Source organism: Nicotiana tomentosiformis, chromosome 8, assembly GCF_000390325.3.
Source record: "Nicotiana tomentosiformis chromosome 8, ASM39032v3, whole genome shotgun sequence".
Lineage (NCBI taxonomy): Eukaryota > Viridiplantae > Streptophyta > Magnoliopsida > Solanales > Solanaceae > Nicotiana > Nicotiana tomentosiformis.
The window spans coordinates 91526423-91552053 of NC_090819.1; the positions used below are offsets into that span (position 1 = coordinate 91526423).

The 25631-nt window shown below is 37.3% G+C and overlaps 1 protein-coding gene across 1 annotated transcript; it reads left to right on the forward strand.

Moving 5' to 3' along the window:
• Nucleotides 1-8440: 8440 nt before the first annotated feature.
• On the forward strand, nucleotides 8441-9225 carry LOC138897825 (uncharacterized). The gene is made up of 2 exons (XM_070183844.1): nucleotides 8441-8931; nucleotides 9078-9225. Exons 1-2 carry the CDS (start codon nucleotides 8441-8443, stop codon nucleotides 9223-9225), a joined length of 639 nt encoding a protein of 212 aa, XP_070039945.1.
• Nucleotides 9226-25631: the final 16406 nt, after the last annotated feature.

Here is a 25631-nt window from a genome sequence, read left to right on the forward strand (position 1 = left end):
CGGGCACAATGAGGTCCCCAAATTAGGATGCGAATTATTACATGACTTTGTGAAATATGTTTTAATAATGCAAATACTCTTTTAATATTCCTTACTAACTTGGTTACCTTTTACTTTTTCTTTCTTTTGATTATTCTCATTCCCAAAGGTTGGTTCGTGCATACTGGCATCTTCTCAAGAACTAGACCGTTGCACCATCCCGAGCCCGTCGAGTTCCTGGGTAGCCTAACAAATTAGCATGAATTACTTTAAAAATTAGTTTTGAGCATTTGAGACATTTTTCAGTATTCTGTTTTGAAATAATTGCTCGAGCCATCAAGTCGCACTTGTTGATGTTTCTAAGATTTTTTTTAATGCATTACTGCTTTTTGTATTTATTATTATTTTTATATTTTTCTTTTCAGCATTATTATTACCTATCCCGATGAACCTACGACTGTAACATATAATGAGACAACACAACATGAGGATAGTGATTCAGTCAATCATTACTGACAACGCCACCAATTTAAATAGCGCTTTGATGAAAGCCATGTCTGAAACGTTCAAGATCAAGCATAGGAACTCCACGGCATACATACCGCAAATGAACGGAGTTGTAGAAGCCGCCAACAAGAACATCAAGAAGATACTGAGAAAAATGGTAGATAATTACAAACAATGGCATGAGAAGCTGCCATTTGCTCTGCTCGGGTATCGTACCACGGTTCGCACATCAACCGGGGCAACTCCCTACTTATTGGTTTATAATATTGAAGCGGTTATTCCTACCAAAGTAGAGATCCCTTCTTTAAGAATTATACAAGAATCTGAGCTCAGCGATGCAGAATAGGTACAGAGCCGATACGAGCAACTAGCTCTCATTAATGGAAATAGAATAAATGCGGTATGTCACAGTTAACTCTATCAGAATAGGATGTCCAGAGCTTTCAACAAAAGGGTCAAACCTAGACAGTTCGCACTGGGGCAGCTTGTGCTGAAGCGGATCTTCCCGCATCAAGATGAAGCCAAAGGAAAATTTTCGCCCAATTGGCAAGGGCCCTACATGGTTCACCGAGTACTAACAGGAGGAGCACTCATACTCGCAGAAATGGACAGAGAGGTTTGGCCAAAGCCTATCAATTCAGACGTAGTCAAAAGATATTATGTTTAGAATGTTCGCATTTCTTCATCTGATGTAACTGAACTACGCTTGACCTGATTTCCGTTTAAGAGGGGATACGTAGGCAGCCCTGTGGGTTTGGTCACAATTCAATAAAATTCTCATTTTCCCCACAATCAAAAACTGGGGCAGAATTTTGAGGAGGACCCTCAAAATTCTGGGGCAAGCTCAGCCAACGGCACCGTGTGCGAAATATCCAGAAAATCATCTGAATAACTGGGGAAGAATTTTGAGGAGGACCCTCAACATTCTTTGGCAAGAAGGTCGCAATGTCTCTGATAATGTCACAGTTACTGGTTCATCTAATTTATTTACTATTACTGTGTTTTAAATAACTATGCACACATATTTTTCGGAAAGCTTTATTTTTAGCTAGATGCTACCCATGGTAACTCGAGCAGGATTTCAATGCAGAGCAAAGCAAAGCAAGCAGGCGGAGGCACAAATCGACCTCCCCGTAAAACTCACAATTTTCCTTTGGATACAGGAACAAGGAATAGCCGCGAGTACGTGCGCACCTTAGAATCACTATCTTCATAACAACAAAGCTACCAAACGCAAACATATCTCCAGCTAAGAAATACTCTACTATCACTTGTTATCTATTCACTGCATAAGACTAAGCATTGTCTCCATTTTGCATGAGGCTAAGCTCTGCCTCCTTAATTGCACAAGGCTAAGCTCTGCCTTTCCTATTGCATGAGACTAAGTATTGTCTCCCATCTTGCATGAGGCTAAGCCCTGCCTCCTCAATTGCCTAAGGCTAAGCTCTGCCTTTCCTATTGCATGAGACTAAGCATTGTCTCCATTTTGCATGAGGCTAAGCTCTGCCTCCTTAATTGCACAAGGCTAAGCTCTTCCTTTCCTATTGCATGAGACTAAGCATTGTCTCCCATCTTGCATGAGGTTAAGCCCTTCCTCCTTAATTGCACAAGGCTAAGCTCTGCCTTTCCTATTGCATGAGACTAAGCATTGTCTCCCATTTTGCATGAGTCTAAGCTCTGCCTCCTTAATTGCACAAGGCTAAGCTCTGCTTTTCCTATTGCATGAGACTAAGTATTGTCTCCCATCTTGCATGAGGCTAAGCCCTGCCTCCTCAATTGCACAAAGCTAAGCTCTGCCTTTCCTATTGCATGAGACTAAGCATTGTCTCTTATCTTGCATGAGGCTAAGCCCTGCCTCCTTAATTGCATAAGGCTAAACTCTGCCTTTCCTATTGTACGAGACTAAGCATTCTCTCCATTTTCATGAGGCTAAGCCCTTCCTCCATCTTGAACAAGGCTAAGCACTGCCTTTCCTTGGACGAGACTAAGCATTGTCTCCCATCATGCATGAGGCTAAGCCCCGCCTCCTCAATTGCATGAGACCAATCATCGTCTCCCACTTCGCATGAGGCTAAGCATTTCCTCCCTAGTCGCATAAGGCTAAGCTTTGACTTTCCTTGCGTAACCCTAAATGCTATGCTACTTAAAATCTAGCACTATTCTCCACCTCGGGCTAAGATCTGCCCCTGATCTTACACAAGACTAAGCTCTGTCTTGTTTCGCTTCGCATAACCAAATTTCATGTCTTTGCATCTCATGGGCTGAAATACCGCCATTTTTGTTCAAAGGCATCATAGTCCGAAGGCATCATCCTCATAACCGAAAAACACCATGACATGGCCTGAGGATCTCCCAATATCGCACATCATTATTCGAAGGCGTCATAGTTCAGAGGCACCATTTTCATGGCCCGAGAACATCATTTCTTGGCCTGCGAATCCCTTATCACGCAATTCATGGCCCATGACATCATGGTCTAAGGACACCATCCCCATCGTCCAAAGATAGCTTTCATGGTCCAAAGAAAATTTGCATCATGTTTAAATTCTCATAATAATCCATATATACTTGCATGCATTGTGTTTTAAGTTTTATAGGTAATCCAAGAAGTAACCGTTCTCCTAACGGGAGCAATCTTCGCTCCGGTTTCCGTTCAACACTCACATTCTGTAATTATTTCAAACGTAACCAACCACCGTCCATTACCCATTCCCATCTAATAACCGTTTAAATATCCATAACCATTCCAACGTACATTTATTCACAATTCCGATATCGTCCTATCCAGAAAAGCTTGTCCGTTCCTACCACAACTCCATCGGTTTATGCCATCGTTGGATCCAGAACTACACATGGCCTGATTCCTGTAAAATCAGGGATATGTAGGCAACCCAGAAACCTAGGCTCGGCCTATATTTTTCAAAATCACCCCATTCGGTTAAAATCGGTCATCATTTCTTTACCCGATAATTCTTTCATCATTTTAGGGTAAAGAGGCAGATGTTGATACCCAATGTTTTCCTCATATTTTCCATATATATATATATATATATATATATATATATATATATATATATATATATACCTTCAAAATAGTGCATATGCATCATAATTTGATTTACAAGCATACACAAGTATTTTCATAATTTTTCATAATTTTTAAAGACTTTAAATCAATTTATTTCTGTATTTTTATTATAAAAATATCTAATAATTAACCTACAAATTATTTTTATTATTATTTAATCATCTAAACTTATCATTTATACCAATATGAGGTTTTAAATATTTTCAGTACATTTATCATAATTACATTTGCATTTTTTAGGGCCAAATTGCATATTTTGCAATAATAGCCCATATGCATATATAATTATATTATTCATACAGAAAATGACTTTTTATATTTTTATAATATTAAGTAATTATTTTTAATCATTTTCATGTACAAATGATACTTTTTTTATTTATTAATTATTTTATAAATTATTTATTTGTTAAATAGTGGATATTTAAAATCTAGCCCTATAATCCCCTATTTTCGGATTTAACCCAACACCCTTACACCAGCCCAATACCCTTGGCCCAAGACTCATTAGCCCAATCACCATACCCATTTAAACACCTGAACCAGGACCCAGGACCCCTTACACCTCCCCTTTAAACCAACCTAAACCCCTAACCCTAATCATTATATACCACCTCGCCGCCCTGGAATTCCCTCGTCTCTCATCTCTCATGAACCCTAGTCGCCGTTCCTATCAAACCCCCCAAATCTGGCCCCAAAATGGAATCCACCATGGATTCCCTTACCTTATTTACCTCTCCTCATCACTGGGCCACTCGTCTATGATCTTACTTAGTTGCTTGCCTAATATGGCAAGCAAATCTTGCCAAAATCGAATCAAATCGGTTCACACCTCTAATTTTTGTGGCTATTCCGTCTATGTTCGTCATTGATTCTTTGTGAGTAATGAATATTCTTCATATTTGTTGATGGTTCTTACCTACCCCAAATTAGGGTTTTCGAACCCTTTCAATCGGACCAAAATAGATCTGATTTTCTGATTTTTAATGTTACTCTTCTTCTATTCATCTTATTTTGTGCGAGTTTTACTTTATTTTCCACTGATTTCACATTTTTCCTAAAACTAGGGTTTGAAACTTTCTCCTTTTCTTACCGATTCTGGCAAATGTTTCCTTTCTGTGTTCGATTACTTTCTTTCCTTATGTTTTCCCTGATTTTTACTTTAATATTTGTTTAAATATTTTGAATAATTTTTGTTTTAGTATTATATTCTGAATAATTCTTTGTTTCGATATTATTTGTGTGTCCTTTAAAGTCTTCCTTAATAAGTCTGAACGATTTGTGTTTTGGTATGTCTGTGTATTTACCTTAAATATTCTGAATAATCTCGGGTGTTTCCCTAATTTGCTGAATCCCTTGATTTCTTCCCTAAATTACCTATAACTTATTCTGAAATATTTTTCTTGCATATGACTGATTTGTTTCTATGTTTATATGCTGATTTCTATCACTATATATACTCTTCCCACATTCCCTTTTAAAAGGACCTTGGACTACATTCTGAACTCACTATAGACTTACTAGACCTGAGGTTATTCTGATTTTGTATTCTATACTCTAACTTTAGCCGGTTGGAAGCCAAGGCCAGTCAGCTCTGAAATCTTGCTATATATTATGGACTTTCATACTTTGTGCATTTTGTTTACTTAACTGGTGAGTCACCTAACTTCTGCACTTCCATTCTTGCATGTCCCTGATTTGTATATGTGATTACTACTGAATTTGTTATTCAATATGCTTTGGAAGGGTGTTTAAGTGTAGCTCTATCAAATCTGTATATCTTAGTCCATTTAACACTTAATTGCTCCTAATGTTACCTGTGTTGAAGTTATTTGATCTTATTTAAGATCTATCCAGATAGTGTATCAATCCTTGAATGCTTATGAACATGTTTATCCCCTTACCCTGAATCCCTGCAGTGAATACCTCACATCTGTGACTCTTATTACTAGTTATAATTTGCCTCTTCGCTATTGTGTTAAGATGATCACTCGATCCCACACCCCCCTCTAGTGTTTGTTTGTAATTTGGAATAGCTGTCTCATCATGTTCGAATTGCTTCTTTATCCTTTGATACAAACTGGATCATCTTTGGTTAGATCATTATAGCAAAGTTACCTCCTACTTAACATGATTTTACTGAGTCGGTGTGTCTTGACTTATGACTGTAAGCATGATGCCCTCCCCTCTTCTATGATGTTGTTCTGGTTTTCTTGATAATAACACTAGGTTATGTACTTAACATGATTCAGCATGCTTTAACTCATTCTACACCTATGACTTTGCCAAACTTGCAAACATGTTCTTTGCCAACTTTTAGCATGTGACTACTACTGTGCTGAGTTTGAAACTTGTTTATCAGTTTCATTAAACTAGTTCTTTTTTAAGTTCTATTTTAGTGTCTGCTTGTTAACTCAATTTGGTCATGTCTGTTTAAATCCTCAATTTTGGTCTTTCTTTATCTGTTACCTAAGCTCTTTTAAATCCTATTCTTAGCCAATGCTGTCCAAGTTCTGTCCTTTGGCCTCCCTAGTGTGAGCACTGCTCAGTGTTCATTAGAGATCCTTGTGAACTCTGACACACTAGGATTTGGTCCCTCATCCCTCCTCTGAACTATTCTTGTTAACCACCCTAGTGTGAGCACTGCCCTAGGTTCTTGAAGCCCTTGGGAACTCTGACACGCTAGGTCCTTAGTTCTATATGCTCAACTCTATCTTGTGCTCACTAGGTGAATCATTCAATTCCTGGTTATTATATATCTATGAGTGTGTAACTTGGAGACTGTTGTGATTTGTGAGAATAAAGGCCAGGCCTGCCCAGGTGAATTTTGGGCCTGCTGTAGGCTCCCTATAGTTATTCTTCTATGTAATGCATGTTATTCATTCTGGGTCTTTAATAATTATTGTAATAACATTTGGGATATTAGTGAAATTGGGAAAGGGGTTTTTATCTTATATTTTGCAATAAATGGGGTAGAAATCTTGCCTATAGGTTCAATAATGTGTGTTTAGTTATCGTGTGTTAGAAATTATGCCTATAGGTATCCTATTATATTCAGTCATTATATGTTAGCAATCCTGCCTATGGTTTCAATACTTGGTTCAATTGTGTTCTATTTCTGCTTATTAGAAACTATGCCTATAGGGAATTGTATGATTCAATATGCGTTTACATGCTGACCTATTCATAAATTGTAGAGATCATGTCTATAGGATCTAAAATCGGATTAAATTGTAGAAAGCATGCCTATATGTCTGAATCAATTTAATTATCATCTTGCACATTTATTTAGGAGTTCTCGACACTGTGTCATTATTATCACTAGAAAATATACCTATAGGACTAAATAAGTAATTCTGAATATCCTTACGTAATTACCATTATTTATTATTGAGTAGAACACCTAGACATCATGCTTATAGGTTTAATCCCCTTATGCTTAAAATCAGTAGGCAAAATTATGTAGGTTTCTGAAATCGTATTTAGGAAATGGCTTTTGCGTGTAGCTTTCTGCTCATTAATTTGGTATCACATAGAGATCCTGCCTATAGGATTCTGCAACCTTAACTCATTTAAAATCTGTCAATGTTAATCAGTTTGGCGTGCATTTGTTGTCTAAATGCGGGGGCTAACTTGAGCCCTTATTTGCCTATATGTGAAAGTTCTAAATGTTTTGCTTGTCGCCTAGTATTTTCCCTTTTGAGCAACCTAAGTTAAATTTTAGAACCACCCTGAAATAGAGGTCCAAATACCTCTTGGACAATAGGCATGGGACGGGTAGTGCACGCATAGAGTACGACTTAGAATTGACTAGTGCGCTTTAGGTAAACAACTTAAAGATAGTAATCGGGTAGCAGGAGATGATAGTCTGTGCCCACTGAATAATATGAGTAACACCCCATCTTGAGGTAGTTATGAAGTATTATTTATGTTGCACGGGGTGATCCTTTAGGCTAAAAAACTTAGGACCCCCCCCTCCCCCACCTTTGTTTAAAGTCAATCATTTTATTTGCCCAAATTGCTTCCCTTCTCTTAGACTAATTCATATAATTCGAGTTCGGCCAAGACTCACCATTGTGAACCTCGAGGAGTGCCTAACACCTTCTCCTCATGGTAATTTGAGACCTTAACCGATCTTTGGTGACGCGAACTGGTTAATCTGGAGTTATTTGCTAAATAGGTGCCCTAACGCACCTTAATCCATTAGGTGGCGACTCTCTCTTTTAGTACCCTTCCTTTAAAAGAGTTGTCACGGCGTCGAAGCCCGATTTCGCGAGAAGAAGGGGCGCAACAGTGATGTTGGCCCAAAACAATAGTGAAGGGAAAGAAAACTCCCTTTACTTCTTGAGCAGGATGATGACACCAAATGAGCTGAATTATTCGCCAATCGAAAAGTTATTTTTGGCACTAGTCTTCTCTATCCAAAAGTTGAAGCACTATTTTCAAGCTCATGTCATTTGTCTTGTTTCTATAGAAAATCCCATCAAGTTTGTGATGTCAAAACCTGTCCTTAGTAATCGACTAGCAAGGTGGTACTTCCAGTTTGAACAATTCAAAATTGTGTATATCCCTCAAAAGCCTATAAAAGGACAACTGTTAGCGGACTTCTTGGCAGATCACCATATACCTGATGATTGGGAGCTAACTGACAAACTACCTGATGAGGATGCAATGGTCATTGAAGTTCAACCTCCATGGAAGATGTACTTTGATGGTGTTGCACATCGCGGATGAGCTGGTGATGGCGTAGTATTTGTCACTTCTCAAGGTGAAGTTCTGCCTTACTCCTTTACACTGACACAACTCTACTCTAACAATGTTGCTGAGTATCAAGAATTAATACTTGGACTTGAAATAGCTGTTGATATGAAGCGGTTGCAGTTGCAAGTCTTTGGTGACTCCCAGTTAGTAGTCAACCAGCTCTTAGGTAGCTACGAGGTCAAAAAAATTGAACTACACCCTTATCATAATTATGCTAAAAATTTGATGGGTTGGTTTGGTGATGTGACTATTCAACATGTACCTAGGAAAGAAAATAGGAAGGCTTATGCTTTAGATGCCCTAGCTTTATCGTTAACCCTGCCTGATCAAGCGCAAGTTACTATCTGCCAAACATGGGTAGTGCCATCGCCAAATAAGGGTGAAAATGAAGAAAATGAACTCGAGCATCTTGTGGTTGTTTCTGAAGCTGAGAGGGAAGAATGGCGACAACCCATTATCGATTACTTGAGCTACGGGATACTTTCAGAAAATCCGAGGAGAAGGACTGAAATCTGCCGTCGTGTGCCTCGCTTTCTACACTACAAATATACTCTATACAAAAGATCATTTGAGGGAGTATTCTTGCGATGCTTAGGGTAAGATGAAGCACTCCAAGCTTTGCAAGAAGAACATTCTGTGGTATGTGGTCACACCAGTCTAGACAAAAGCTCCACTTCCATATAAAAAGGATGGGATATTATTGGCCAATGATGGTAAAAGACTGCTTGGACTATGCTTGAAGATGCAAGGCTTGCCAGTTCCATGAAAATTTTATTCATCATCCTCCTAAAGTTCTACATCTGACTGTTGCATCATGGACATTTGATGCTTGGGGATTGATGTTGTTGGACGACTGCCAAAATCCTCTGGTGGGAACTTATACATCTTAGTTACAACTGACTACTTCTCAAAATGGGCCGAAGATGTTGCTCTTAAGGAAGTAAAGAAGGAAAATATTACAAGTTTCATCCAAGTAAACATAATCTATCGCTTTGGCATTCCTCATTACATAATAACGGAGAATGGCAAGCCATTCAACAATAGGTTGATGAACAAGATTTGTGATCTATTTGGCTTCAAGCAACGTAACTCTTCTTTGTACAATGTTGCCGCCAATGGTCTAGTTTAGGCATTCAACAAGACTCTATGCAACATGTTAAATAAATTCGTCTCCAAATCCAAATGAGATTGGCATGACAATATGGAAGAAGATCTGTGGATATATAGGACAACTCACTGCACGCCAACACAAGCGACCCCTTATTCACTCATTTATGGAGTAGAAGTCATCTTGCCACTCGAGCGTCAAATACTTTCATTACGGTTAGCTATTCAAGAAGAGATCACTGTTGAAAAGAATGCTGACTTCGATTAGCAGAGTTGGAGACTCTTGATGAGAAGAGGTTAGAAGCTAAATAGAGTCTTGAATGTAATCAATCTTGACTGTCTAGCTCCTTCAAAAAAAGAATTTTCCTAAGATCCTTTCAAGTAGGAGATCAAGTCCTTTCCATACGAAGACCCATTATTACTTCCCATAGGCCTGTAGGGAAGTTCACTTCAAAATGGGATGGGCCATATGTCGTTCAAGAAACTTATTCAAGTGGGGCTTACAAGATGGTTGATGGAAATGGCATGAGAATCGGCCCTATCAATAGAAAGTTTTTGAAGAAGTATTATCCTTGAAGTTGAAACGCTCCTTGATGCACGAGCCTAAACTACATGTTCCTACACTCCTGGCCCGCATGAGTCTAAACTATGTATGACCCACCAAAACAAAGGGAGTCTGTTAGGTTGAAAACCTCAAAAGAGGCGGACTAGGAAAACGTAAGTATATAAAAAGTCTACTAGGTTGAAAACCTCGAAAAAGGCGGCCTAGGAAAACGTTAGGACATAAAAAAAAAGTCTGCTAGTTGAAAACCTCGAAAAAGGCGGTCTAGGCAAATTTAGGACATAAAACAAAATCACCCATTCTGAACTACAGTATGACTTGATCCTCTTCACCGAGGTACTTAGGCAGCTTAGAGTTTCATTCTAAGTTCAGTCGTATGAGTTCAAAAGACACACAGTGCCCCAATCGCCGTTCGAGTGAAGTATGAGGAATGCAATCTATTCAATCAGCACTTAAAAAATTAAGTTAAAACACCATTCTTCTGTTGAACTTTGGATCCCATTTGGTTTAAAGGGGGCAAGCCCCTATTATAAATTGGTATCTTCAATGGGACGATTATAGTCTTTTAGGAGGCTGCCAAATATTTGCATTGAAGTTTGGAGATTCGCTATGACTTCATGTTCATCAAACCTTCAAGTGTGTTGGTCTCCAAATCCGCTCTCTGCCCTAAAAAGGGGGGACGGAAAGAGAGGCATCAGAAGGGAACACAAGTATAAGACGGTAGATTACCTGGCATGACATTTCAAATTCAGTGAAACTTGAACCCTAAGATATTTGGTAAGAATGAAGCTTCTAAATTTAAATTTCTAGAAATTAAAACGTCTTGCGATCTCGATTTCTCTATACCAATACATGAAAGTTTTGGCGAAGTAGCGCCAATTTGGAACTGTCGGCATATCACAAACTAAAGTCGAATTCGAAATATTATTTGAAACTATCCTTAAGGTATTAAATTTTATATTTTTGATATGTTTTAAATTTGGAAGTTTAGTTTCCAAAAAATCAAACGGTTTGTGATTTCGACGTTCCTACATCGAGATACAAAAGTTGTATTGAAGTCACGCAAATCTAAAATCGTCACCGTGTCAGAATTTAATTTTGATTTCGAAATATTATCTGAAACTATACTTAAGGCATTAAATTCTGCATTTTGGATATGTTTTACATTTGGATGTTTAGTTTCCAAAAAATCAAATGGTTCATGATTTTGTTATTTTTACACCAAAATATGATGTTTTTGGTGAGACTGCGCAAATCTGAAATTTTCAACGTCGTGGAATCTAAAGTTTGATTCAAAATATTATCTGGGGCGATTCTGAAGGTGTTCGACTCTAACTTTTGGATATGTTTTATATATTGAAGTCTAATTTTAGAGAAATCAAATGGTTCATTATTTGGACTCTCCCATAACAAGATACGAATCTTTTGTTACAAGAGCGTAAAGCTGAATTGTAAATGCGACTAAGATAAAAGTCGGACATCCACTAGGTCAATCTAACATAAATATAAAATGTGAGATAATTCTAATAGTCTAATCTAAACAGAACTTGTAGTTGATCAATTCTTGACAGCTAGTCTCTATGTTCTTCTTCTTCTCCTCCAGATTGGCTGAATCATCAATAGTCAGCAAATTTACGTTGCCATATGAAGAGACCTCAGTCTCGGCAGCTGAAACTTTTGCTTGAATCACTTCCACCTCCTTTTGAGTCACTTCTATAATACCTTCGAGATTCTCCCTCTCTTGTTGTAATGTATGCAACCTCTTCACAATTCTCTTCAGTTTCTTTTTACTAGAGGAAACTTTCTTGACTTTCTCGCTTGCTTCAAGTTTGAACGATTCGAGACGCTCATTAGCTTTGGAAATCAGCTCTAGCTTCCCATCTTCACTCATTTTATCAGCAAAATTGGATTGCTCTTGGTCATATGAAGCGGCAAGCTCAAAAAGAGAATTCAGTAAACTCTCTAATGGAGAAAGATCCAAAACATTCGCCTTCTTCATATCCTTGAAAATCTCAGTGATTTGCTCCCTATAAGATAAGATCAATTATGCACTACTTTTGGAGAGTCTATTACAAATATCCTCTCAAAGTCCCAAGATGAATTACTTTTTGCAATTAAAGACAATGCTATTTCCTTCAAAAATAGATATTGCTGCATTTGTTGTTGGTAGAACGCGAGTTATCATATTTGGAGTTTGTCTTTTTAGGGCTTTGTCATAAGGAAGATGTGATGCCTTTGAAGATGACTTCACTTTAGATGTAGGCCCTGCAATAGATTTATCACTAACTTGCATCTTGTCATGTGGGGATGTCATCGGATGCTCAATGGCATTTAGCTGCATAAGGAAACGCAAAGAAAGAAAGTAACTTTTGGTGAAGCTATTCGTTCAAAAATAAAGGGAAAAGGCAAGGTTATTGTATTCTACCTCTTTGTTACAAGTTTTATGCGTTCTTAAAGGACTATCAATACTTGGGACCTCTACAATCTCTATTGGGTTAGGCCTTTTCCTTTTCCAATTTTGATCTTCGTTGGTCCTCTGGCTTGTATCTTGAGGAACTCGCGTGCTAAATGGAAGAACTTGAGGGTGCTTATCTATATCTGCTGAAGTGCACACCACCTCTTTCAAAGCTGCCTTTAAGGATTTAAGTTTCCTTTTCTTATATTGCGTAGCTACTTTTGGGACTGGAGTAGGTGTTTTATTGACTTTTGAGAACGTCTTTCCAACACCTTGATCTTCATCTCCTAAAGGAGTCGTAAATTTTAGCCTAATATTGTCTACCAGAGCTTGTAAATTATCCTCAAGAAACTTCCCATGTACTTTCTCCCACCAAGACATAATTGGTGGAGAAAAGCTTCTCCATAGGATCTCTCGTTGGGGGAAAAGTCGCATGTGACACAGACCGATACAGTATGCAAATCCTCCAAAATCTGAATCCTTCATCTAGAGAGACACTACGGATATTATTCAACAAACAAATGGGGACGTTCTGGTAAAACCCAAATTGACGACCAAATCAATGCAGACTAAATAGCTCGATAATGAATGACTTATCATACCTCAAAGGGAGGTAATTAAAACGTAAGTTCATGAAGTAATTTGACTCCAACTCTTGAGAAGCCTCGTTATCCACATAATAATAAGGACGAGAATTAGTTAACATTGTTTGTGTCCAAACTATATTCTCTCCATCGTGGACGCGTTTTCTTGCATCTTTCTTGCCAAAGTACCTTGCGGCGCCCTCTCCTGAGTATGCCACCATCAAGGGGACGGATGGACTCTTAGCAAGTGGGTAATGAGTTTTGAGGTAATGTGCAAGCCAACCGTAAACATAATGGATGGGAAAATAAACTTTGACCTGATCAAGTTAGGAAGAACACAAAATCGTATTCAAACAATGATAAATACCCGCCAAAACTGGGAACGCAAGGCTAATCTTTACCCCGCTTGCCATCATGATTGCCATCTTAAAAGTCTCGGGTTGAATGAGGTTCTATGCCTTATAGAGAAACATAAAAGCACATAGCCAACATGATAAGAAGGCTGTTATGTATGTTTCATTTTTCTTGTCATACCTCACCCTAAGCTTGGAAAATATAGCTTCTTGATCACTCGACCACCTAGTTGTCTCGAGAATAACTCCGTTAGGATTATGTGTCGACTTTAGGCGAGTGGATTTCTTTTCCTTTCGCAGTGGGGCAAGTTTATATATTAAAGCTTTCTTATACCAAATATTTGTTCACTTGCTCAAGGAGACTTCTTGGTTAACACACATATCTTCCTTAAGGTGATGGAAGGAAGCAAATAACTACTCACAAGATCGAGGAATAAATCTCATCTGTTTTTCGTCTAAACATGTGAGTTCTCTTGTCTCAGGTACTACTTCTTCGTACAGAAAATCCGCAATGGGAAAGCCTCTAAGAATTTGTGAGTCCTAAAGAGAGATAAATAGCTCCCTAGTTGATGTAACAAGTGTGTTCATCTTGGAGCACCAAGCCTTACAAAATGCTTGCAAAATGTTCAAGTTTCGATCATAAGTGAAAAGTGAGGCATAGATAGCATCATAAATCTTTGTTGTACTCATGGTTTGTTGGCTTCCACCAAGTACATCTTCAGCCCATTCCCAATATCCTAAAATATGACAATACTCGCCCTCGATTGTTACTATGTTTCTCCAACGTATTTCTCCTTGAATTATGCAACGCCCTACGTTTGAAAGGGTGCTAGCAATATTTACGTGGTGATGGATTGTCGCTTGGAGAGACCACATATTGGACAATGGATTAGAAATAGACTTGTACTCCAGGGTCTAATTTTCTACATGAAGCGGGTTCCTCGAAGGCCATGAGGCTGCATACCGGCCAGCTTGTGGGATGTGAATCAAAAGTTTTGTTTGTTCTTTGCCATCTTCAGTCTAGATTATGAGATAAATAAGTTTGGAGGAAGGTGATGTATAGTCTTTATAATTTACCATATCTTGATGTTGCAAAGAACAAAATGTCATTAGCGTCCAAATCAAGAATATTTGGGGGGTAGTACAATGGTCTTAATGGAAGAAATGGCCTTATATTTTCGGGCGGGGATGAATATCCATCCCTTCACACCTTGAGAGTAATCTCACCGATATTCGGGCCACCTTGAGTGTAATCTCTCTGATATTTGGACGGAGATGAATATCCATCCCTTCACACCCTGAGAGTAATCTCTATGATATTTGTGCCACCCTGAGAGTAATCTTTCTGATATTCAGGTCGTGATGAGTATCCATCCCTCCGCACCCTGAAAGTAATCTCTCAGATATCCAGGCCACCTTGAGAGTAGTCTCTCCGATATTCGGGCCGTGATAAGAGTAATCTCTCCAATATTCGGGTCCCCTTGAGAGTAATCTCTCCGGTTTTTAAGCGGGAATAAGTACTCATCCCCTCACACCCTAATATTGTCTTCTTCATGCATAAAACATCTCATTAAACAAGAACACATCCTTCTCCCTTGAACTACTAACTAAAAAAAAAAGACAAAACACAAAAAACAAATGTACCAGTCAATGATTCACTTGGACTTATGAGCTGCGACTGGTGCCGAATGAAGGGAAGGAATGTCCCTATTTATAGAGCTCCAAAAGTTGCTAACTAAAGGACTAAGAGCGATGTGGGAGCCGTAATTATCAGAGTCCAACTAGAACTCGTTATCCTACTTCGATTGAAAGGAAAAGATACGGTGGCTTCTATCTGTTCCATCATGGACTTGGTTATGGACTGTTCCGTATCAATAGAAGTCAACCTAAGTTATTTGGCTTAAGACGGATTTAAAAATATTCGGCATCAAACTGTGTGGTAAAATAGTATGCGTGGTGTTTACTTATATGACTCTTCAAAGGATTTATGAGAGAGAATTCCAAATGCAAAAAGGTGGTTACGTGCTTTCATTGTTTTAGTAACCCAAAGTGAAAGTCATTGGCAAATTGGAGTTCAAATGCCAAAAGTTTCAAGTTTTGTCTTCATAAGAAGATGAATTTCTATTTTAAGCAAATTTCAAGCAATTGACAAGTTTTTCCATTACAAATAAATTGCCTAGGCTAATAAATTGGGGGTTCAAAATCATTCCATTTGATGTCTTCATAATACTTCAATCCTTGTCTTATTGTCTGTGACGGGCAAGTCTTGAAGTAAGAGGTATTTGTAGGAAAAATTAAAATTTTATTGAATTTAAATCCATAAGAAATTTAAATTTAATCGCAATTAAAAGTATCTTAGTCCAAATAAATATTATGGGCTAATATAACTGAATTAATTATTCAAATTCAATAAATATGAAATTAATAAATAAGTCTAAATCCATTAGGCTAGCCCATTTAGTTGGGCTACAGACGATGAGCCCACTTCATTAGTCCCAAGAAGTCATCTTCCTAGAAGCCCTGTTTGGTGCCATGTGTCAAATGACGTGGCATGCTAAGTCAAATGGAAGAGCCAATAGGATCGTGCCATGTGTTAAAATAACAAAGGCATGCCAAGTCAAATTAAAGGGTCAATGAAACCGCGTCACATGTGCAAGTGACATGTTCTGACCAGTCAAATATGGTCTTGTCACTCTTCAATTTGATTAGTCGGAAAGAGTTTGTTCTTATCATAACTCCTACCACAACTATAAATAGGGGTCTTCATAACCGAGAAAAGACATCAGAAGTTATAACAAGAAGCAAGAGAGAGCTCGTGGATCAAACGCCGCAAATTTCTCTACAAGTTTCAAGCTTCAATCAATCAAGTTCAAGTTCAAGCTCAAGAACGAAGAACAAATCAAGATTCAAGGAGTACGAGTTCAAATCAAAGTTCGTGCTAGTTGAATCTAAGGTCATCGTTTGTGGCAACAAATATAGATTCAAGATCAAGTTCAAAGGCCCTTGAATTTATTTACTATTGGAAAGAAGAATCTGAGGATTCATAGAGATTGTACACTCATATTATTTGAAATAAAATACTACGATTGTTGCAATATTTTTCGGTCTTGATTTTATTTTTTCGACGCAAATTTATTGTCTACATTGGGCTCTTAAGAAAAATAGGGTTTTTCCTCTTCTTATTAATTAAATCTTGTGGGTTTTTTTTATAATAGGATTTGTGAAATTATTGCTTGATTCAATATCCAATACAATTTTTTTTTCATGTCGCTCTTTTGGTGTTATTATTATTCTAAGGTCATGAGTTTTCAAATGGGGTTACTCTTATTGATTGAATTAGGTCGTAGTTTGCAACTGATTTATTGTTATCAATTTAATTCGGTTGTGATCTGTAGTTTGTTTGTTTTTCAGCAAACAACTTCACTTTATTAGAGCATCATTCAGTTGTGATCTGCAGTTCAACTTATTATTGTTAATTAAGTTTTTGCAATTGAATTTACTGTTGATTAATTTCTATTTTGTGTTACTATTATATTAGGGTTGTGTGTTTCGAAATGGATTGGCTGTCTATAGCAATCCCAGTTGTAAATCATGGCAGAATTTAATCAATAATAGTAAAGCAGTTGCAAATGAAAATAAAATTTAATCGAGAGGAAGTGCAATGTATAGCTAAAGTTGAGCGTTTTCAGTTTTTGTGTTGTGTTTTTTCGTTTTTCGTTCGTGTCTTTCTTCAACAGCTGCTGCACATATATATAGCAGCCAGCTTTGAAGATGAACGACCCTCCATCCTCCATGGTGGAGCATGCACTAGCTTGTTTGTGGAGCAAGCACTTGGTCATGGTGGGAAGAGCATTAGGCGGCTGCTATTGCAGCTGGTGGTCAATACACGGATTGAAAAATATCCGTTACAAATGTGGATAATCTTACGTTAATATTTACTATTAACAAATAAATTTGGTCCAAAAAATTAATCAATCAATCGATCATTTGACCAAATTCGAATCCGAATCCGAATCCGAAGCCGAAGCCGAAGCCGAAGCCGAAGCCGTAGCCGTAGCCGTAGCCGTAGCCGAGCGAGCGACGACGACGACGGCGGGAGGCTTGCTTTCTTCTTAACTCTTTAAGAGCTACAAAAAGAGCAATTATATATATACCCACCAAAAATGTCTTCCACTTCCAATATGGGACAATGTCTCATTGTTAAGAGGGGGAAACTTAAAATTTTACTCAAAATTTCATTTTCCCTCCATTTCCCATTCACCCTCATTTTAAGAATATTACATCTTAAAAAATAAAACCTCAACAATCCCCCACATGAATGGGGAATGGCTATATCACGGAAGTATGCATGAAAAAACTGTGTGATTTACAAGCAAGGATTAATTGCATCTGGATAAGTAGGTTTCCCTTTGAACTTTCCGTAGTAAACTTATGTCGGATATACTCGGTCAATCGGTAGATTTGATATCTTTGAACCGTCGATCTTTGGTGTATACCTAGACAACCATAAGTCACACAATCAACCCTTAACCGTCTTTGGTTCTCATTGTTGTGTTTGTTTCAGCCATGAACACCGCCTGGTTTCATAAGTGCGTAGAGAACTGGCCTTACAAAGTTCTCCTTGAAGCGGCTAACACTTCACACTTACATAGGTGATTCCTAAACGTGTCAACCTGTAGATACACTATTTGATATACCCCGTATCAAATTTAGAAATCATTAAAAGGCCTTAATATTTTATCCTTGGTACTGAACATTGTCTCATTACGAGAACGGACTAAAATTTTATTTGACAATATTGAACCATCATTAATGACTTTGTTTGATCTCCTTGAACCTAGATCTTGGGATCTCCAGTCTTCTAGGTAGAGTTACCGCCACAATGACTTGTTCTCGGCCATAGCCCCATTCCCCTTGATGATTTCTCAACTACCTCTCTAGTTAGACCTTTTGTAAGTGGATCCGACACATTATCACTTGACTTTACATAGTCAATCGTGATAATTCCTCTAGAGAGTAATTGCCTAACGGTTTTATGTCTTCGTCGTATATGACGAGATTTACCGTTATACATAATGCTCCCAGCCCTTCCAATTGCCGCTTGACTATCACAATGTATGCATATTGGTGCCAACGGTTTGGGCCAAAATGGAATGTCTTCCAAGAAATTCCGGAGCCATTCAGCTTCTTCACCGGCTTTATCTAAGGCTATGAATTCAGCCTCCATTGTAGAGCGGGCAATACATGTTTGTTTGGACGACTTCCAAGATACCGCTCCTCCACCAATAGTGAATACATATCCACTCGTGGACTTAGAATCAGTTGAACCGGTGATCCAATTTGCATCACAGTATCCCTCAATCACCGCAGGAAAATTACTGTAGTGCAATTCAAAGTTCTGGGTATGTTCTAAATATCCCAAAACTCGTTTCATTGCCATCCAATGAGATTGGCCTGGATTGCTCGTATATCGACTCAGTTTACTTATAGCACAAGCTATATCTGGTCGTGTACAATTCATGATATACATTAAGCATCCCAACACACGAGCATAATCCAATTGTGATATGCTTTGGCCTTTATTCTTTGCTAATGCAAGATTCACGTCAATTGGAGTCTTTGCAACTTTAAAGCCCAAGTGCTTGAATTTTTCAAGTACTGTCTTAATATAATGAGATTGTGACAATGCCAGACCTTGAGGAGTCTTATGGATCTTAATTCCCAGAATTAAATCAGCAACTCCCAAGTCTTTCATATCAAACTTGCTATTGAGCATACGCTTAGTAGCATTTATGTTGGCAATGTCATTACTCATTATCAGCATATCATCCACATATAGGCAAACAATGACTATGTGATTTGGAACATTTTTAATGTACACACATTTATCACATTCATTTATCTTAAAACCATTTGACAACATTGTTTGGTCAAATTTCGCATGCCATTGTTTGGGTGCTTGTTTTAGTCCGTAAAGAGACTTAACAAGTCTACATACTTTCTTTTCTTTACCTGGAACCACAAACCCTTCAGGTTGTTTCATATAAATTTCTTCCTCCAACTCTCCATTTAAGAAGGCCGTCTTAACATCCATTTGATGAATTTCAAGACCATACACTGCAGCTAATGCTACTAACATCCGTATGGACGTAATTCTTGTAACTGGAGAGTATGTATCAAAGTAGTCTAGACCTTCTCGTTGTCTATACCCTTTGACTACGAGTCTTGCCTTGAATTTATCAATAGTGCCATCATCTTTGATTTTTCTCTTAAAAATCCATTTAGAACCCAAAGGTTTATTTCCAGGAGGAAGATCAACCAATTCCCATGTATGGTTGTTCAATATGGATTCTATTTCACTATTGACTGCCTCTTTCCAAAACAATGATTCCGAAGAAGTCATAGCTTCTTTAAATGTTTGAGGCTCATTCTCCAATAAGAAAGTCACAAAATCTGGTCCAAATGAAGTAGACGTTCTTTGACGTTTACTACGTCTTGGATTCTCCTGATTACATGTACTTTCTTTTGTTTCTTCCCGAGGTCGTTTAGATCCTTCACCAAACGACTCACATTCCTTTTTATACGGATATATATTTTCAAAAAACTCAGCATTATCTGATTCTATAACCGTATTATTATGAATGTCGGGATTTTCTGATTTATGAACCAGAAATCGATATGCTTTACTATTTGTCGCATATCCTATGAAAACACAATCAACGATTTTCGGTCCTATCTTTACCCTTTTGGGTTTACGAACTTGCACTTTTGCCAAACACCCCCACACTTTAAAATAATTCAAGTTGGGCTTCCTTCCTTTCTATTTTTCATATGGAATGGATTGTGTTTTTCAATGGGGCACTCAATTTAATATTCGATTAGCCGTAATAATGGCTCCCCCCCACAAGTTCTGTGGTAAACCAGAACTTATCAACAACGCGTTCATCATCTCCTTTAATGTGCGATTCTTTCTTTTCGCAATCCCATTAGATTGGGGCGTGTAAGAGGCTGTTGTTTGATGAATAATTCCATATTCTAAACATATTTCTTCAAAAGGAGATTCATATTCACCACCCCTATCACTTCTTATCATTTTTACTTTCTTGTTAAGTTGCATTTCAACTTCATTTTTGTATTGCCTGAATACGTCTATTGCTTCATCTTTACTATTCAGTAAGTAAACATAGCAATATCGAGTACCATCGTCAATAAAAGTTATGAAATACTTCTTTCCACCGCGAGATGGTATTGACTTCATGTCACAAATATTTGTGTGAATTAAGTCTAAAGGATTTGAATTCCTTTCAACTGACTTATAAGGATGTTTAATATACTTAGATTCCACACATGTTTGACATTTTGATTTTTCGCATTCAAACTTAGGCAGTACTTCCAAGTTAATCATTTTTCATAAGGTTTTATAATTGACATGACCCAAACGTACATGCCATAAATCATTTGACTCAAGTAAGTAAGAAGAAGCTGGAATATTATTATTGTTTTCCACAACCATTATATTTAGATTGAAAAGGCCCTCGGTGAGATAACCTTTTCCTACAAATATTTCATTCTTACTTATGACAACCTTGTTGGACACAAAAACGCACTTAAAACCGTGCTTAACAAGAAGTCCAGTAGAGACTAAATTCTTTCTCATTTCGGGAACATGAAGGACATTGTTCAAAGTCATGACCTTGCCAGAAGTCATTTTCAGAAATATCTTCCCATATCCTTCAACTTTTGCTGTTGAAGCATTTCCCATATAAATTGTCTCTCCGGGTCTAGCAGGAGCATAAGTAGCAAAAGCTTCTCTAACTGCACAAACATGGCGAGTGGCTCCTGAATCAAACCACCACAGTTTAGGATTTCCCACCAAGTTACATTCAGAAAGAATGGCACACAAGTTATCAACATTATCATGATTTACTACCATGTTTGCTTGACCCCTTTTCTTGTCTTTCTTCGGAGCACGACACTCCGTAGATTTGTGTCCGATTTTATCACAGTTGTAGCAGTTTCCACTAAACCGCTTCTTGTTTGGGTTGTATTTCGGACCAGAAGCCTTCTTCCTCTTTTTTGTTATCTTCAACAATATTTGCTCCCATTATTGTTGAATTTCCACGGCCTCTCCTTTCAGCAGCTTTATTGTCCTCTTCGATTCTCAATCGAACAATGAGATCTTCAAGGGACATTTCCTTTCGTTTGTGTTTCAAATAATTTTTGAAGTCCTTCCACAACGGAGGCAACTTCTCAATCATTGCTGCTACTTGGAATGCTTCATTGATGACAAGACCTTCAGCAAGTAGATCATGAATAATCACTTGCAATTCCTGGACTTGGGTAATAACAGACTTGCTATCTACCATTTTGTAGTCCAAAAATTTTGCGGCAACAAATTTCTTCATCCCGGCATCTTCAGTTTTATATTTCTTTTCAAGCGCATTCCACAATTATTTTGACGTCTCCACGCTACTGTATACATTATACAGATTATCATCCAGTCCGCTAAGAATATAATTCTTGCATAAAAAATCAGAATGCTTCCACGCTTCAATCACGATAAAGCGTTCATTCTCTGGAGTTTTATCTGGCAGATCAGGAACATCTTCCTTGATGAACTTCTGTAGACATTACGTAGTTAAGTAGAAGAACATCTTCTGCTGCCAGCGCTTGAAATCAACCCCGAAAAAATTTTCGGATTTTTCTGCCGGTGCCAATGCCGGTGTTCGGCTTGTCGATGCGTTGGCAGTCACCGTCGGAACAGCTTGGTTTTCGCTTTCAGTCGTCATTTTTTTCTGTAAAAGAATGACACAAACAAACGTTTAATACACGTTTTCAAACTGGAGTAAAAATTACGTAGATTTTAATCTCCAACAAAACGCCACGAAGGCTTTACTCTCCAAAACGGGAGTACAAAAAATCACAAAGGTTTTAGTTTGCAGAATAATAAGAATAACACAAATACAGAAACAAATATTAAATTCCTTAAAATTGTTATTCCCGCCAATATTGCTGTATTTGTAAATAATAATTCTACAAAATATAAGTTATCGTAATGAAACAGTAATTAATTCGAGCCCACTGAATTCACAGTATTTCCTTAAGGAATTTAATCCCCTCCTAGTACCCAAGGTTATGGATTATTTCCTCCCAAGATAGAACGAATCACACACTGGTGTAGCGGTACCTCAAACCCCAGTGTTTCAGCGAACACAAAGTTCGGTAGCAAATCACACTTACAGTTGCTTTGTTTGAAGTTAAAACAATGCAGAACGAAGGAGTAGAAACTCAAAAAATCGTATGGAAATGCTGAGAGGAAGGAGTGCAATGTATAGCCAAAGTTGAGCGTTTTCAGTTTTTGTGTTGTGTTTTTTCGTTTTTCGTTCGTGTCTTTCTTCAACAGCTGCTGCACATATATATAGCAGCCAGCTTTGAAGATGAACGACCCTCCATCCTCCATGGTGGATCATGCACTAACTTGTTTGTGGAGCAAGCATTTGGCCGAAGCCGAAGCCGAGCCGAGCGAGCGACGACGACGACGGCGCGAGGCTTGCTTTCTTCTTAACTCTTTAAGAGCTACAAGAAGAGCAATTATATATATACCCACCAAAAATCTTTTCTTCTTCCAATATGGAACAATGTCTCATTGTCAAGAGGGGAAAACTTAAAATTTTACTCAAAAATTTTATTTTTCCTCCATTTCCCATTCACCCTCATTTTAAGACTATTTCATCTTAAATAACAAAAACTTCAACATCAACTAGCAAAGGTAGGCCATAATTTTGGGAACAACTATGTGCCAAGCGTTTTTGAAGCTATTCCAATTTTTGTTGAAAATGTTTTTGAAGAAGACAGGCAAGGTATAATAGCTCCACGACCAAGTCAAGGGAATATTTTGCAAGATGCCAACTGTGCTCTCCATCAGCCGCCTTCAACTATGAACTGTTATTGTGATGATAGTTCCACTGGGAATACCATGAACAACATAAATATTAGTAGTAATCTAGTACCTTGTAATAGTATAATACTTTGTAATAGGGTGCTACCTATGCACCACCCCTCTGTACAGACTAGTTAAATTAATATATATATATATATATATATATATATATATATATATATATATATATATATAATGTTTCGCACCAAAAAAAAAAAAGAAATGGATTGGCTGTCTTTAAATTTTGTCGTGATGTGCAACTGAGTTTATTATTATCGATTAAATTTTATCTTCATTTGCAACTGCTTTACTATTATTGATTAAATTCTGCCATGATTTACAACTGGGATTGCTATAGATAAAAAAAATAAAATTGTGTTACTATTATTTTAAATTCATGGGGTTTTAACTGGCTTACTATTATTGAATAAATTTCGACATCATATGCAATTGGGTGTACCATTACTGTTTTATCTTTTTAGTGTTACAATTATTTTGGTGTTATTGATATTAACAGGGTTTGCTGTTATCAACAAAAAAGTGTTGAGTTTTGAAAATGAATACGGAAATCAAGAAAATGGAGAAAAGAAAAAAGAAAAAAGAAATAAGAACAACTTAAGAAATAAAACAAGAAGAAAAATACTCATGGCTACATTTTTAAAACTCCACACGCCTTAGAGAGAGTGAATCTATTTCTGCGCCTTTGGTACTCCACGAGAAGGTGAAAGAAAAAGACCAAAATAAAAGTAGGGGAAACAAATAGAAAATATTGAAGATTAGGGGCTAAAGAAAAAATCCAATAATTTAGGTATGTAGAGTTACAGGCATTGCCAAGTTTAGGGGTTTTTATACAATAACCAAAAAGAAAAGGTTTTAGAGGAGGAATTCGGCGGGAAAATTTGCGAAAGACAGTTATAAGTTTTCTAATTATGCGTAGGCCCCAGTAAATTTTCCATTTCTTTTTCTTACTTTCTGTTTAATCGGTTAGAGCTCCTAGTTCAATAAATATTCTCAAAATCATTTTACGAAATATTGATAGGATGAACATGATACAGTATTCATGATATGTTATTGTATAAACTAAAAATAAAAATTATTAGAATAAGCAAAGTTTTTCCTTTCATTTAGCGAATTCACTTCCAGTATAATTTTTTTTTATCTTACTGGCAAGTAACCCTTGCTTGTTACAAATTATAAAAATTATACAATAAATAGAAATTTAAGGGTGATTCACTTGAAGTTGTATATTTGCAAAGCTTTTGGTTAATTTTTCTTTAACTTTTTCCTTTTCTTTTTCATTTTGATTTTGATAAAAAAAATTAGTTTTTCAAGAGGCTTCCCATTTGTTTTTCTTACTTCATGTTCAACTATAAGACACTATTCCAGTTACAATTCCTATTTCAATAAATATTCTCTAAAGTATTTTACGAAAATATTGAAAAGTGCACATGATACGGTAATCATGATATGTTATTTTTTAAAAATGAAAATTATTGGAATAAGTAGAGTAGGTTACTCTAGTGGTGAGTACCCTCCACTTCCAATCAAGAGGTTGTGAGTTCGAATCACCCCAAGAGCAGTGTGTGGGGAGTTCTTGGAGGGAGGGAGCCGAGGGTCTATCGGAAACAGTCTCTCTACCACATGGTAGGGATAAGGTTTGTGTACACACTACCATCCTCATACCCCACTAGTGGGATCCCATACCTCAATTATACTGAGTTGTTGTTGTTTTTGTTGTTATTTCCTTTAGTTTAGCAAATTCACTTTCAGTATAATATTTTTTAAATTTAGTGGCAAGTAACGCTTGCCACGACCCGAAATCCCAATCAATCGGGATCGTGATGGTGCCTAACAATATTTACGAGGCAAGCCAACTCATAACAGAGAAGAAACACTATAAAGGACTGGCAATATATTAATAACAAGGCGAAAAGACAATCTCTAATATAAATACAATAAGTCTAAAACCAACATACAATGCGAATAACACAAGATGTGGAGTCACAAGTACATAAGCTTCTAAATCCAACAAAATACAATGTTCTGAAAGAAATACAACATTGTTCAAAATAAAATGGAAACAATACAATGAAAATGGGAAAGTGACTCTAAGGACTGCGAACGGAATACAACTCTACCTTGAATCACCGCCTGGTATCTGCTAAGTACTTCTCGGGACTCTGCTAGTACAAATATCAGGATCTGCACAAGAAGCGCATAAGTGTAGTCTTTAGAAACTACCCACGAATGATAAAGGTTCAAAATTTAAATAAATAAAATGTCAACCCGAGCCTA